The sequence below is a fragment of the Thunnus albacares genome, chromosome 17 (assembly GCF_914725855.1).
Source record: "Thunnus albacares chromosome 17, fThuAlb1.1, whole genome shotgun sequence".
Classification (NCBI taxonomy): Eukaryota; Metazoa; Chordata; class Actinopteri; order Scombriformes; family Scombridae; genus Thunnus; species Thunnus albacares.
In genome coordinates this window covers 11,048,794-11,065,376 of record NC_058122.1, presented here as the reverse complement: position 1 = coordinate 11,065,376, position 16,583 = coordinate 11,048,794, and the positions used below count along the sequence as shown (strand labels likewise).

At 38.7% G+C, this 16,583-nt stretch overlaps 1 protein-coding gene and 1 long non-coding RNA gene across 2 annotated transcripts; one reads left to right on the top strand and one right to left on the bottom strand.

Moving 5' to 3' along the window:
- Positions 1-235: 235 nt before the first annotated feature.
- LOC122967539 (SEC14-like protein 1) lies at positions 236-11,214 on the bottom strand. Its single transcript, XM_044332235.1, has 16 exons — positions 11,060-11,214; positions 10,624-10,712; positions 7,931-8,080; positions 7,508-7,639; positions 6,584-6,712; positions 6,180-6,399; positions 5,535-5,644; positions 5,068-5,257; positions 4,547-4,635; positions 4,379-4,449; positions 4,098-4,269; positions 3,359-3,493; positions 2,870-3,004; positions 1,591-1,842; positions 1,253-1,431; positions 236-982 (listed from the first exon to the last, which is right to left on the bottom strand). Exons 2-16 carry the CDS (start codon positions 10,684-10,686, stop codon positions 877-879), a joined length of 2,133 nt encoding a protein of 710 aa, XP_044188170.1. The 5' UTR covers positions 10,687-10,712; positions 11,060-11,214; the 3' UTR covers positions 236-876.
- A 30-nt stretch (positions 11,215-11,244) lies between these two features.
- LOC122967540 lies at positions 11,245-14,638 on the top strand. The gene is made up of 3 exons (XR_006398631.1): positions 11,245-11,306; positions 12,483-12,578; positions 13,892-14,638. It is a non-coding gene; the product is annotated as an uncharacterized LOC122967540 (long non-coding RNA).
- Positions 14,639-16,583: the final 1,945 nt, after the last annotated feature.

The following is a 16,583-nucleotide window of genomic DNA, read 5'->3' as shown; positions in this document are numbered from 1 at the left end:
GAAAACTCAGCAGCTATGCCTAACAAGCCCAAAAACAACATTACATGAAATCTAGAGGGTATATTGCATATTTCAAAAGAGATTTCACTCCTTACATCTCACCTATTGTAGTAAAAATGATGACTACCCGATCTCCGCAATCATTCAAAATTACTACTCCACTATAGCACTGCTACTGTAGTCACTTTTTTCTCAAAATTCAGCACAAAGGCACACTCTGGAGATTACATCCATATTAATTTGGGTAATAAATTCTTTATTCAAGCAATTCTCCTTTGGATTTCTGAGGAAGACCAGTATGAGTGATACATGATGTACTAAATCCACTGCAGATTAGTTGTGAGCAGTTTCTATTACAGAGTACAGTGACATCTTGTGGACAATGGAAGCAACTTCAGGGATAGTATCTGTGCATTGTACACATGGTTTCTACTTTCACTCTCACTATTTAATTTAATGTAAAAATTGCTGTTTGTAAGGTTTCTCCTTTTTCATTTATTCATCCATAAGAATCATAGCAGATGTCCTCCTGAATGTCATCTAACTACAAATCAGATATTTCACATTTGCAATGCACATTTGCATTTGAAAAAAATTGTCCACTACTATTATACTAATACAAAATAACGTCAGTCATCACAGTCACAATAAATGCTACATCAGGTACATAATTCCCAAGACACATTGAAAAATCAATGAAACTTGACTGATCTACTAAAATGAAAAAAAAAAAAATTCCATAATACTTCTCTCACCTTCAAACGTCAGATCAAATTCTAATTAAAAACCCTCTTTTTGAAGGCATAAGGCACAGTCAGAGGCAGATGTCAGTACATTTAAGGTCATTCTTGCCTTTGGACACCTGCTGAGCAGATGCTACCTTGATATGGTGGAGCTGGCGTGTGATTGGCTAGAGGAAGTAGTGGCAGCACTGAGCTGGGAGAAACCACTATGACTGGACTCCAGACTGGTCATGGATCCCCTGGAAATAACAAAGAAAGACAGAAAATAAATGTTAATTCTCAGTCATGATTCTGCCCAATAAATTATTGTACAAGCCTTTCATGCTCCATAAAAAGTACATATGTGTCAAACGCTATAAAAGTCAAGGGAACATCATTTCCAGAAATATTCCAGAAATGTTACAAACCCACACTAGAGCAGTGCAGCCTGTGTGAAAGACAGCTTCAGTGCAGTATAAAGAAAACATGACACGACCAGAGAAAAGGCTCAGTCAAATAAATAAACTGACCTGAAGTCATGGGAGGCCAGCACCTCTGTGTAGTACATGATTTTACACTTGTGGGAAGAGACCTGCAGAGAGGCCAGCACATCATCTACGCGAGGCAGGCTGGAGGCGGAGCAGGCTGGGGAGCTGTGGAAGCGCCACTGGAGAATGTAGAAGCCCGGCCAGCGTGTTATGTGGGAGCCCTGTTTGAACAGAGGAAATCTGCAGGATCAGTTTGAGGTCTGACTGCTTTGAGGACCAACAGTTTAGCTGAAAATGCTTTAAAAAATAAATAAATAAATAAATAAAAAGAGTGCAGATAGCTTGAGAATACACTCTTTACATCTCAGCCTGCTTCTCACCTGTACACTCTCCCCCTCCCTGCAGGTGAGGGCCTTCTCCACCAAGCTGTAGTCCTGGCCCAGCACCCAGCTCTTGTCTATCAGCTGGGCGTTGACGGTCCCTAAGGACGTGATGCCATGGGCTCCAAGAGTGTCTTTCTTCGGAGGCTGAGGGGGCCTCTTGGAATGGTAGATGTTAAAGATCACATCGCCTTTAGACACATCAAAGTCCCAGGTGATGACGGAGGAGGCCTCTGTGATCTGGATCAGCATCTGTAGCAGGATGTAAAGAGATTGGGAACACAAAACAGTAGACAGCAGGCCATTAATCACATGGTTTATCTCTTTTGCTGCAAGCGTGCAGTGTAGATTTGTTCCAGCTGGTGGCACCCTAATCCACAGAATATAATATAAACTAGAAATACCACTTCTCGGTTGTATGCTTCCACCAACCAGTCAAGTTGTAGTTTACATCCATGTCTGTCCAGACTCATAATATTTGTAGTGAAGACTTTGAAGGAATTTAATAAAAGGTATTAAGTGTATTTTCCTTGTATGTGTGCTCACATGCTTGGCCAGTAAAGCTGCTTCTGATAGAACACAAAATTGTAGCCATGACAGTAGACAAAGCTTCAGATATGGATGTTGCTGCAAAGAAGCAACAAATTCTAAAACATGGACACTTCACACACATCTTCAACCCAGCAGCACAGAAGATCTATGCAATCACCACAGTTTCAATCTAGTCGCCCAAAATTAGTGTCACCAATTCAGTATCCAACCAAATGTGAAATATGGTCACAATCTCCCCTTCTGTTCTTCCCAGTTATGGCATTCAATAATGAACAGAAAAGTGCTTTTACAGAACATTATGATGTTACAGTGAAGTTGACCTTTGACCTTTTTATATAAAATGTCATCACTTCACCATTTTTTCCTATTAGACATTTGTGTAAAACTTTGTCATAATTAACGTGTGAATTATTGAATTATGGCCAAAAACAAGTTTTGTGAGGTCACAGTGACCTTGACCTTTGACCATCAAAATCTAATCAGTTCATCCTTGAGTTCAAGTGGATGTTTGTGCCAAATTTGAAAAAATTCCCTCAAGGTGTTCCCGAGTTATATCGCATTCAAGAGAATGGGACGGATGGGCAGACAACCTGCTAAAAACATACTGCCTCTGGCCAAGGCCACCGGTGTGGAGACATAAAAATGCCCACTTGCTCTGGTAGTCTCATTCTTTGTTGCCTCATTTGTTAATTTGATCCGGGTGCGGCTATAAAAGCCCAGGCTGTACCTCATATGGAGCTCCCTTGAAGATACTGGCACTCTTATAGATGGAGTCAGTCAACAGCCTGTTTTCCTCACTCTCCAGCTCCTCCGCTGTCCTGTATAGAGATTTGGGGACCATACCTCCCTCAGGGATGTCACACTGTGTGAGGAGGGCAGAGGGGAAAAAAACATAAAACTCAAACAATGACAAAAAGAGACAACTCACATTAATGTATGTTAATATGTATAAATGTGTCTGCTCTTATGTAGACAGGAGTTTTACATCATAACATAAAGCACTTAGAGTTATATAATTTGTCTATATTTTTGTTAATGTGTGTGTGAACTGTTCACGTACTTGTACTGTACCAAAATTAGTAGGAACAGCCAATAACACATTTTTATTCTCTAAATTAAATCAGGAGCAAATGGCATGGTGCACATTATTTCACTGTGTCTGCGTGGGCAATGAAATGCACATTTGCAGATCATTATGCCAAAGAATAAACTTCACCATGGTTTCCCCTCCCAAGAAGTCAGGGATGATCTCTCTGTCTATGTAGTCCACCAAGCCTCCTGGACCCTGGTAGTCATTTCCAGCATAAACAAGGAACTTCTTACGGGTGTTTTCATCAATCAAGGGGCTGACCTGGAAACAAGAGTCCAAGCACTCATCAGAAAACATGAACACAGCAGCAGGTTCGCTGTCAAAATCAATCCATTATTCATATGAATATTATGAATAATAATATTAAATATGATATATTTTCTATTCCATTTGTGTATAAATAGTTCCCAACAAATATATTTCCTACTTTGAGTTTAACACATCTTCATATAGCAACTAAAACAGCTCTGGTTCAAATCCACAAATGTGATGTGTACTACTTTCATTACTGTTATTGTTTTGGTTTATTGTAATATATTTGTGTGCTTGATTTATCTTTATTTCTTTGATGAATACTATTACTACAATATTAACTATTGCATATTTCTATAGCAATGACAAAATGTCTCCCAAGGGACACTGAGTTTTTTTCATATTACAGGGCTATAATTATCTTCATTTGTCAATATTAGTTTGTTATGCTCTTCCTCTCTGTTTCATCTGTTTATCATTTGCTCATATTCGCAATTGATTCACCAACTAAGTGCAATATCAGCATGATGCACTTTACAACATCATGCATTCTACCATAATCAGATGATTAGTGAAAGTCACATCAAATGTAACTGCAGATATTTATTCTCACCAGGGTCCAGATCACTGGAAAAACTCTGGGTGCCCTCAGGATGAGCAGGCGACCCAGAGTCTCTGGGTAGTTGGCCTCTATCACCTCAATGATTCTCAGCAGAGCCTTAACTCCTGGTCTCCACAGGTGACGCATAGTAAGACCCTCCAGATCCACCAAGCAAGTCCAACAACTGACCGGCACAATAACACAGGCATTATATGACTATATACACAAACATGTGTACACCTGATCAGCCATTAATCAAGGAGGCACTGATGAAAGAAAGAATATTAAGGCACCTAATGGGTCGACCAAAGACTCTAGTGTTTTCCTCACAACGCCTCAGTCCCTCCTCGTTGATGGACAGAACCTGGATCACAGTCATCAAGCATTAATGCAATTTAAGATATCTTAAATATGTTTATGTGTATGTTAATGCATAAATCTCATGGATATATTCAAGTCACCTGTCTCAGTAGCACCTCCTCTCCCAAGGCTCGTACCAAACCCTTAATGTCCATTTGACCCAGACGCAAGATATACAGAGGACGGCCATCTAAACACATTTCACACAAAGACATAGACCAATTCACAGATTATATAACAACAGCTAAATCAGCATCATCTTTATGTCTAATTAAAACTGGTGTTTACCATTCATTTAGCATGTGAACATTCAAAGGGCACTTCCTGTGTTCAACCCGGTGCATCAGCTGAGCTGTTAAAACCAATGACTCATTTTCAAACATGGGAGCTACAACAGATGGTGCTCCGACTTCACAGTCAATAATTAACAGGCCATTTCAACCTGTGTGGACTATATAAATACAGAAGACTAAATATTTTTGCCTCTTTATCTTTCACAGGGACTGATAAGAGTACTTTCACTGTAGACAAACCTTAAAACAATAATAGTAACCAGGAAACTAAAATGACAGGCAGATGGAGTCAGGATAACGTACAGTTGGCTGTATTATTCAAGCAATACCTCTGTCATGGTGGTGCCAGCCTCCAGTGTAATAGTCCTGAAGTAGCTGGGGACGGTCCCAGGAGTCTAACAGGAAATCCACCTGATGTTGCTTCCTCCAGGTAAGTGACTGGCACAAGAGCTCCCTGGCTTTGTCGATGTTAAAGTCTCTGGCCCTCAGGAAGCGCAGCACGTGCTGATCCTTTGGAATCTGTACCACAACAGGCAGGAGGTCACGACGAAAATGTTTTTAAGTTACCAATAAATTCATTTTTTAATTGGTGCAAACCAGCCAAACATTACAAGGCGGCCTATTAGCCAATGCATGCTTGTTAGTACAATTATTTAAATGTGGAAGCAAAAGCTAAATAGTATAGGTTGTGTGAGTGTGTAGAAAATAAATAAATGTGCATTTTACATAACTGCACAAACAGCTCCGTATTCAAACAATGTATATATGTATATAATTATAACAATGTATAAGTGACCTTGCCCTTGTGGGTTTCCTGGAGCCACTGGCGCAGTCGAATAAGACAGCTCTCCTGCAGAGGCGTTAAATCACCTAGGTAACGTCTGATGTAATCAGCATCCAACTTGTCTACAGGCCAAAACACAAAGTTAGCACATATTGCATGCATCACATGGAGACATCAGACACTGTGTGCACCTGAGTGAAAATAATGAAATTAGCTGTGACCTACCAGACAACATGTACATAATGCAGCTAGTTGGCACTGTTTTGTGAGCTAATTTGGCTTAAAATGTTTCTGCTTGCTTGGGCCTGTTTGCTGCCGTTCTTTTTGACACTATTGGTTTTAGCAACACATCAGAGCATGGTTTAGTAACACAGGAATAGAGGTGCTATTAATCCTGTTGTAAAAATTGCTGTGGTCTTTTTAATTTACAGGTACAAGCATACAGCATATTCAGCTTTTAAAATGCTATTGAATCAAGAATAATTTTGCTGTTATCATAACTATCTCAGTCCTTTCACTAAACGTTTGTACTGTGAACCAGTTAATACAAAAGGATAGTTCACATTACACACATCTTTTGCATTCATACACTGCACTTTTGTGTTGTGTGTTGGCTGCTATTCTGTAGTTTATTGTGACTAGTGAGTAAACACTGACCATCAGGGGAACCAGCCACTAGCTCTGTGGGGCCGACAGTGTCTTTATTGGACAGCCCATCCTTGGCACTGTTGACAGGGATGACTCTGGTACTAGAGGCCGGTGGCAGCTGGAGCCTGGCAGCAGCAGTGTGAGAGACAACAGGGGGTGTCCAAGGAGGTATGTAAGTTATTCCCTCCTCCTCCAGCTCTCTGAGGTAGTACTCAACAATTTCTTTACCCTAAAACATAGGAAGAAGATGAGACTTTGGGTTAATGTGACTGTTTAGATCACAGTATTTGAGGCCAGCATGGATTAATTCAATTTATCAACAAAACAACACAACAGATTATAGAACACATATATTGTAGGCATGTGCGTCATCAAAGCTTCATATCGTTAACAGTAAGTTCAAAGATACAAACCTTTTTAATGCTACTAGCATACTGTTTCATCGCTATCTTCTCCGCTGAGCTCTCAAAGCCAAAAAAGGACTTAATGTCCAGACTAGCTGTCTGTTCGAAGCATGTCCAGTTCTCATTTTCTGGATGAACCTACGTAGGAGGACAAAAATGTGTGATAGATGCTGAAAATTCAAACTCAGCATGTTATTTTTTATGTCACAAAAAGCACAAAATCAGCAATAAAATACAATACAAAATTTGAAGCCTCCAGTGCACATACACTTGCAGTGTAGTTATAAGTGAATTACAGTAGGAGACATCTGGTGTCCAGGAGTTAAACTTTTCAAATGAACAATATTTGTAAATTCATAGATTCTGGATTTATGAATCAGGAAGAAGGTCCTTTTAAGAGTTTTTAACCAAGGTAATTTTTTTTTTTTTTGAAAAAACATATCGGACACAAATTATTAATCAAAGCAGATTATTTTTGAATGTCTTAAAGCATGTCTGGGGGTATCCTTAGGTTAATTTTTAAGTGACAGGTTTATCACATACAGCAGAAATGATATAACTGGTGGGGGATATGTTGTGGAAAATCAAGAGAATTTAGTGGGGTGGGTATTACAATGACTCCACCTGCTGACACAAGTGATTAGTGTATTTGGCACACTGTAAGAGGATGATGAAAATGAATGAAATTACATTCCTGCAGTGAATAGAAAAGCCGGATTTTTACACATGCAGCATTAAGGACATGTATTCGACTATGACTTCTAACTTGCTGCTTGCTGTGTCAGCATATACTGTATTACCTTTATGTAGGGCTCTGTTCCACCTAAACAGCACTTGTTAAATCATTATCCAAAAACAATAAAACAAATAACAACAAAGAAATAAAACTCTCCTCCCAAGCACCCGATTATCTTGTTTGACTATGAAGCTCACCGTGTAGTTGCAGCACTCGTGTACAATGACTCTGCTGGAAAAGGTCTCGTTGCGGACCTCAATGTGAAGCGTCCTGTCTCTGCGATTCAGAGTGTTCTTCTGGATGAAGTACAGGTAGTCTACACCAGCCATCTACATGCAGAAAAACACAAAATTCAAATGGTTTACACCAGGAAATACAACACTTCTGATGTCATAATTTGTGCGGGTGTTTTGCATTCTGCTGTTTTGTCCATTTGTGTACATGCATTCTAATGGGACAATGCCACAAAATACCAACTTAAAAATGACCATTCATTGAAATAACCTTGACAAAAAAAAAATCATATTTTGGTTCTTCCAAAGGAAGCATTATATCTGATTATAGACACTGTTATGATTGTTTCATTGGCTTTGATCAGTAAAAGGTCAGAGGAAAGGTACCCGTTTAAGAAGTCGTGGGGCATCAACTTCGATCGTACAGCGCCTCTCAGTTACCAGTGTAGATTCATCTTCACTTTGGCTCTCACTGATGATCTCGCTGTCTACAAACACTGGGATCAAGGGGCTCTTCGGGAACCTCCTCACATAGGCCTGAGAGAGATAAATAAATCACATTTCAAAGAAAATTACCCATAGATGATTATAGATTCACTAGTGTTAATTACAGTATGTTGAGTTCTTTAAGACATTTGATTTCCTTTGCTGACTTGAATGACAGTTGTACTTGTATTTGCCCTAAAAGGAACATGATTTCCTTGTCAGGCTAGGATGCATTTAATTTTTAATGGCTTTAACAAATTATATTAAAAAATATTAAAATTATATTAAAATGTTATGGGTTCTGCACAGCAACAGCCTGCAGCTGCAGCAGCTTTTTTACAAGCGTGACGGCTTTGCATTTTACTGCCAACAGCTTACTGTATGACCATCTGTTCAAGCCAATTCACCAGGCCTCACCTGTCAATATTGATTGAATCGCTGTTAGGCAGCTCCCGGATATGCTAAATATCGGACCTTATGCTGTGTGCATCAAAGCACTGACCTTTAAGTCCTCAGTCTGGGTAACTAGCAGCAGTGCAGTTTTTGCTGAGAAACTATTGACAAATAACAGAAGGTAATATGGAGAGCTGCCTGTTTAATAGTTTAGAATAACAATTGATTAGTTCACAGTGGAGTAGAAAACCATTACTAACACTCTGGGATACCCTGATACCCAGATGTCCTGTTGCCTGTGGCTCAAAAGATTTTAAATGTTTGTAGAGCTAAACCGACTGTACTGGCAATAAAAAATAGACCACAAGCATTGACATGCAGTGAAATGGAACAAGTCAAAAACAGCAACAGTTGTTCCTCTTCAAATTCACACACATGCACACACACACACACACACACACACACACACACACACACACACACATTCTGCTTGTACAGTACTAATACAACACAGCACATGAGCAGTCTAATCAATAAGATGAAATTATTAATGAGAGAGGATTCCTTGGTAAATAAGCATCATTGACTGGTGTTGTGGAACAAAAACAAACAACATGTTTCACTGATTGCAGACAAACGGAAATCTCTGTCCTAATTATTCCCCTCAGAGCTATAAGAATAACTGTCAGTGGCATGATCAGTCAGGGGACTAATGAGAAAGCACGGAGACAAATGTGAGCAGTGGAGGTGGTAGACTATTCACTGGATTCTCTCCTTTATGAAATTGAGACCTAAATCTTTTCACAAAAGGCTTATTTTATTTAGACCATTTTCAATTACCTGCACTGACGCAAGAGGACTTTCATGGAAAAGTATCAAACGAAGCTTATGTAGGTGTTAACTTGGACTGAGTGGTGACTGAGTCACCACACAGTGCAGTTATAGCCTGCAGAGCAAAGTGTCACTGCAGTATCATGGTCTTTACCCCACTCTGAGGATATTGCATAAGCCTTTGGCTTAATATATAACTGCACAGAATGAGAATCAACAGCAAGATACTGTAAAACTGGGTGAAAACAGATTGTCATGGTAATGCACATCTATAGTATTTTACTCTTGCCATACTTACCTGTCATACTGCTTCACAATGACTTCCTGTTCCTACACAAATTTAAAGCATTCAGTTGCAGGTTGAAGGTGAAGAAAGCAATTACAAAGATATGTTCCACTCAAGGACAGCAAGGTTTGCACCTCATATGGTAAAAAATGTTTGGAATTTGGGATCTTTGTTGCTATTACAGTGGATTTCCTGTTATGGACTGTTGAACGCTGCTGCAATTTGGCTGGTATAAAAAGCAGGCCTTGGATTTGGTGGGACTAACATCAAAATCTATCAACAATTACAGTAATATAGCTGGAAAAAAATGTTGCTGTCCAACTTCATTGTGATTTCTGCTTATCTCAGTGTTCCGTCATCTGTATTGTGTCAATTGTTCACAGGAATAAAATAGAACAGATGCTTCAATGTGTCTGTCTTTAACAATACTTTATGCATATTAATCCAACATCTAGACCTGTTGTGGAGGTAAACAATATAAAAAGGTCAGTCTGCCATTGAATAAAAATGAAAAAGAAAAAAAAAACCCTTTCATGTGCAAGGTGCTTTAGATGCAACGTTTAATAAGCAGCAGCCTGCTGTAGATTACTGAAGGCTGAACAATTACCACTGCATGAGAGATGGGGAGATAGGGTGTACAGTATATTCTGTCTGCTCAGTCATTACACAACATTTATTGCAGGTAAATGTATTTCAGGAATGATACAGGTGACCCTCAGAGGCAGACAGGCAACGCTGGAGACAATTAGCAGTTTTATGAAAGTGTCTGGTCTCCTGTAAAATGCCAGAAATGAACCCTCAAGTGAAAACTCCGCATTTATATGAATTTTTATATTATTTTTATATTTTAGATTTAACATTCAGTTTTCAATTAAAGCAAAAGTAGAGTATGTTTAGGGAGTGCAGGGGTGAAAGCTCCACTGGCTAGAATAGATCAGACACACACAAATCCCCAATTTAGTTATGTAAGAGCCTGCAGACTAATGAGACTCATATCCACTTATGTCTTATGTCTTTTATGTCACATGAGTTGAGAGGTGACAGACACTTTACATGGATCATTCAATACAACCACACTACTCACCGCCATTATTAACTCAAATGGATGCTTGTAGACCCGGACAGGAGACTGGTATTCCTGCACCATGGTTGCAGCTCATTTACCAGCAACCTCTGTTAAATAACCACAGGTACAACATCATGTCACAGCAAGATAAGAAGTTTAAAAAGTATGACAGCACTTTACACAGCTAATTGTAGTGTTCCCATGCCATAAAAAGTTCACTTTGTATCAGTTGACCAAAGGGTCAGATAGGGACAAAAAGAGCAAATATATGATTATGTTGAGTTAAACTGCCTGTTTGTGTTAAACTGTAGTCTGCATAAGAAGTTAACCGGCATCCTTAAATTATGTAAAGTATCCAGAGTTTGTTATTGTTAAAACTGTGAAGGTACATACGGTACTTTGACACACTGTACAGGGCCTGAACAGCGAAAAAAAAGAGACAAACTTGACTTACAGCGGTTTTGAATCCTGAATGGTGGATTTATGTTGCGTCAATGTAGCTCTCCAACTATCTCAATGTTATCCACACTGTCAGCTGAGAGAAGAAAATATAGTTCCCCGCATTGTAAACTGTAAAACGAAAAACAGCTTACAACGTTTGTCAGTGTGCAGCCGTGTGACTGTTAACTCCGCCTCTTTCAGACAAACAGGAAGCCTGTGTGTCAAACTTTGCAGCTCTGTAATAGAAAGCCGCGTTATCGGTAAGGGCTAAACACTGCTTTGTCACATTTCTAACCAATGTGTTAACCTCAGTTAGCCTCCAATATTAATTTAAAAAAAGTTATATTCACAGCAGACTGATAATTTGAGGTCAGGATTGACAGAGGGGGGCGCTGTGCCAGATGTGACAGAAGTGAGAAATGGTTGAAGAGAGTTCATCATAAAAATTCCATAAAGAAAATTGTTGGCCTCATTCACTCTCATTTTTCTCACTTAAAGGAAGCCCAAACCCCAAACTAGACAAAACATTATTTATACCCACACATATACAGTCCCTGTCCTGATCTATCCCAAATATGAGTCCAAAGACCACATAAGAAATAAATATTCTTTCCTTAAAAAACTTATATTATGATTAATATGATCATAATTACATCAATTAAACATAGTTACACGTGTTTTAATTTACTAACTGATTAGTGCAGCACAGCACTCTTGAAGTGTACCTGTGATTTCTAGGTTTAAATTTGACATAGGCTATTATCCAAATTAAAAACTATAATTTACAATCTTAAACTTATAATTCACTATTAATTGCATTCTTAAAGAGAATGATGGACAATCAAGATTTAAACCGATACTATCATTAACTAACTCCATTAATTAGTTGCTGACTTAAGACTCATGTAATTCATGTTTGTGATTTAAAACTTAGATTAATTAGTTTTTAGTAATTAGATTAACATTTCTTCAGCTTCGACCCTGACCACACCTGACTCCTACTCTTCACCTTGTTGATGGTAAGGCCACAATATAATGGCCTCATGTTGCTTTTTTATGTTCAGTTTTCACCTACATTAAATTCTGGGTCATCTACTGTGTAATCTATTGTGGGTGCATAGTATCATAGCTTTGTCACTGCTAAGTTTCTTAATCCTTAGATAGATCTTTGCAACCTACAGCCCCATTGTAATACTGATTTATAATTTTAAATGTAAAGTACGTAGGAAAACCTGGAATATGACATGCTGAAATATGTTAATCACAAAAACAACCCAGTCAATTGTGTATCTACAGGTTAAGAATTCATCCTGCAAACCTATCAAAAATCACTATGTAGTTCTGTCCTTTTCATAGTTATCTCTTACAGTGACTGACAATAACATGCAACATTATTTAGTAGAGGTTTTTGCTGTCTTTTTACTGCCTCACATTAGCTGTTCCAGTAAGATGCAGCTGGCCCTGCATTGAGACTCCTGAAGCAGCATCTGGGGGGGAAATTCAAAGCTACTGATCTGGCAGCCTACAAAAAGGTACCGGAGTCCAGTGGGGGACATCCTGGGAGGGGGAAGTGGAGTTCAGATAAGCTCTTTTTCCTAATCAGCCTCAGCCTCATGTTACCATGAAGCAAGCTGTTCTCAGCAACTGTCCCCCACACAGTTTCGGGTAAATCTGTGCCACCTTTCTGCAAATGCACAATCGCTCTGGTCTGTCTCACAAAATACTAGAAAAGATGCAAGATTTGGGTTCTTTCTCTCAGCTAGGCTTTACTTTGTCAGTTATGGCAATAAACCATATTGCTTTTTTGTGTTATCTTGAACAGTTTACCTTTTTTAAAAAAAAATATACAGTTACAAAAAACACCTGACGAACACATTGTCAATTCCAATGACATACACTGTATGTCAAGGCTGATCTTTTTCTACAGGCCATTCTCAAGATTTCTTCCTTTTTTTCCTGAGTGGGTGTTTTTGGTTGTTTTCTCTGAGGGCATTTAGGTTTGAGTGTCATCTCCAGTTATACTCTAATTATGATCAAGGGCCATACAAAGCATCCTTGGCTCTAATATGACAAAAGAGATTACTTTGAAATTCATATCCTGACATATCCTGCGCCGCCTAGTCGAAGGCTATAACAAACACAAGGACTCATCTATTCCCCCGATTTAATTAATCACCTACATTCTCCGTTGTTTGTGGTAATAGTAGTCCAGCTGATGCAAACTGCAAAAGAAAAAGGTGAATGCTGAAGTTTTCTCTTAGCTCAGCTCATCACCTCTCTCAGCTCCTTTTTTTTAGAATCCTCTTGGCTCTCCTGTCTAATTAACTCTAATAATGACTAAAGCATATTGGATATTTCTCTCCTGAACACTGCCCAGATTTCACATTGACTTCACACACCTCAGACACTGTTAAGAGCTGAAACCTCAATACCAATAAATCTCATGGAGATTATGCAGCTATATAGCTTTTATTCATGCATCGGTAATTCAGAGCATAAATAAACCTCTTTTCATCAGCTGTTCAGCTACAGTAATAAAAGAATAATGAGAACAGAGAGTAGGCGCTGTTAAATGAAATTCTTACATTACCAATATTACAAGCAGTGACTCATAAATATAAAGACTATGACCTCCAGTTAGTGATCATTACAAAGCAAATAGGCACAAATATTAACCAAAAATCTAGACACATTGTTGCTGTTTCCAGTGTTTCCAGTGTTTCCAGTGTTTCCAGTGCTTCCAGTGTTTCCAGTGTAATGCAAACGAATGAGTAAAATGCAGATGAGCTTACTTGTGGCTGTACAGCTCCTGAAACTTTGCTGTTTTCCTTCTCTGTTTCTCCAGGGGAAGGCACCTCGGGGAAGAAGTCCATTTAAATTAAAATGGAGGCCATTTCAGAAAAAAAGGAATAATCGACTGAGCTTTGAGGAATCTGAGATGATTCATGAATTTCAGACCAACACCGAATTTATCCAGAAGCCTCAGGGTTTAGCAGCATGAATTAGATCATTTTAAATTCAGTTAAGGTACCCCCCTGACCTATTCATGCAACTTTCAACACCCTGAAAAAAATCCTCATTGAAGTGTGTGTGTGTGTGTGTGTGTTTATTTTGAAAAGAATAGGAGAAAGTAGTCTAGAGGATTGTGTGTTGATCTGCATCACAGCTCATGATGCAGATCAACACATTAGTGCAAAGTTAACCAAGAGAGGCAGACCAAGACAAAGAACACATTGCTACTCGCTTATTCCAATATTCCTCGAAGGTATGAGGCAAGTGAATAGCAGTATTTCTAAGTTATACTTCATTAGTCTTCACTTCTTGTTGACAAGTGAACACATTTTTTATTGCTGGCATTGCACGGCAGATTGCACACATTTTGTTTGTCATGATAAGAGGGTATTTAAGTAATCTGTCAACCGGATGCACGATGTAAAAGTTTGTGATGTCGGAGATTAAATGTATTGAATAACAAGTGAAAGCTGCAGGCAATTAGACTTCAAAGTGGCGATTCCGCTCTGACTGCTTGAAAAGGTTTCACAAGAGGTTTAGTGGGTGCAACCCTCCATCGGTTCACTTTTCTATTTTTGTTTTCTAGTTTGGATTATTTTTGTGCTATTATCAAATTGGAATATTTACTCAAATAAAAAAATGAACAAAAAATGAATTCATTAATCCTCCATGCAAATATCTACAAAGTCAGAAACACACATTCCCTAATGAAAACTCTTTTATCCACTGTAATGGACAGTTGATTTGAAGATTTGCCAGCTGGTCGGATGAAACATCACACACTTAGTGTGACGGCATAAAGGTCAAACTACAAGGAGTGAGTGTGGGCAGTTTATTAGTGATTCAACCGCTGCCAGGTCCTCAGAGGGATTTTCTTTTATTTGAGTTGGAAGGTTGTAGGTTAGATAGGATAGCAGTGGCAGTAATGTCATGCTGGGTAAACACCATTAACATGGTACATTATGAGAAATCTGTCAGTTCAACTGTTTTTTTTCACACTTCTCTCAGATGGGGGTGTTGTTCATTTACTGTCCACTTGAGGTCCTCAGTCCATAACCAACCATTGGAAGATGAAAAAAAACAAACAAACAGGGAATTAAATGGATAAAATAACTCATATAATTACATATACATATACATATACATATATATACATAAGCATTTTATAAGTAAGTGTAAGGTTTAAGAAAAGATGCTGGTGAGAACACATGAACATCATACCAGGATATTCCTTAAACTTCAGTCCTCATGGTACATAAAGAACACCAGACTAAAGCATCTTCTCTTAGGCTTCACCCGTAAGCACAGCCTGCAGCTCCACCAGACTGGCCAATGTCAGATTAACATTTAAATTCAGAGCACCTCCAGAATGTCTCTGAAGTGCCATGTAGAGTAAGACACCGGGGCCCGTCATAGAATAAGGGTCAAAACAAAGCAAAACAAAAAAGAAAATCAAAGCATCTGGCCAGTACATACACATTAAGTGATGGCTCAGAAAAAAAATGTAGCAGTATAAGAAGCTTTGTACACCACCAAATATAGCAATAATACAGTATAAAAGAGTGTGATGTGAACACGACAGCAGATAACACATGGACCTGCACATGCACAGAATCTGCTCTGATGGTTTTACATGCATTTTTTCCTGTAAGAGCCATCTGAACCTCAGGGATTTTTTGTTATTGGGTATTTTATTGAAGTGGGAAGAAATCGTGTAACTATTTAATTCAACTGGTGCAATATAAATGCAATGGCTGAGATATTCTGCTGGGTTTTTAAGAGCGAAATTATTCCCTTCCCTGGTCTCTTCCACCCCCACACACTAACCCTGTGTATTAGTGCTGTGCTTTTGGTTGAGCGCACTCATGGATCTAATCTTAAAGCATTCTGGTTGGTGAGGAAAGAAAAACAAACCAACATGATGTGAATTTTTGAGCTTGACTGGTAAAAATAGATCATTGTCATGTCCTAATTAGGACCAGACTTGGTGTAGAGTTGTATCAGCCCAAAATTAATATACTGACATGTTCATTTACACAGCGAAAAGAAGCCTCTGACAACTGCCCCTCATCTAGACTTCATTAAGATAGCATATACTTCTGAGTGTGCAGAGTATTAATTTTTTTTTTTACAGGTTAGGTTATATTTCTGTCTTGCAGAAAGCAGCATGAGTGCCACCTCTTGTTGTCACCTTGAAGCATTTTTTGAACAAAGCATAAAGAACAACACATCCAGCCCTTCAAACATCAGCACGGTCACACTTTCCTGTAACTGTGGCACAAGAGCTCACATGCAAAGGGTAATGAAATACATCGCATGCACCCCCCCTGTAAAAACCCTACATCAAACAGCGCCAGCTTCTAGTACACCCTAAGGATAAAAATCAAAACAGAGACGAGAAATGAGATGTGATTTATGAAATCCCATGCCTCTCATCTAAGAAGAAAAAGAGATTCTTGTAGTGCATATTCGTTCAAAGAAACATCAATCAGAACAGGAAAACTTAAAATTAGCTCTCTAAAAAT

What these genes read in the sequence shown, in the direction of transcription:
- LOC122967539 (XM_044332235.1), bottom strand. Translation starts at nt 10,686, where the DNA reads ATGGTGCAGGAATACCAGTCTCCTGTCCGGGTCTACAAGCATCCATTT. An exon ending in GTCTTTGGTCGACCCATTAG is followed by an intron (nt 4,270 to 4,378) that starts GTGCCTTAATAT and finishes TGTGCCGGTCAG; the next exon opens with TTGTTGGACTTGCTTGGTGG. An exon ending in TCTTGGGAGGGGAAACCATG is followed by an intron (nt 3,005 to 3,358) that starts GTGAAGTTTATT and finishes CTCCTCACACAG; the next exon opens with TGTGACATCCCTGAGGGAGG.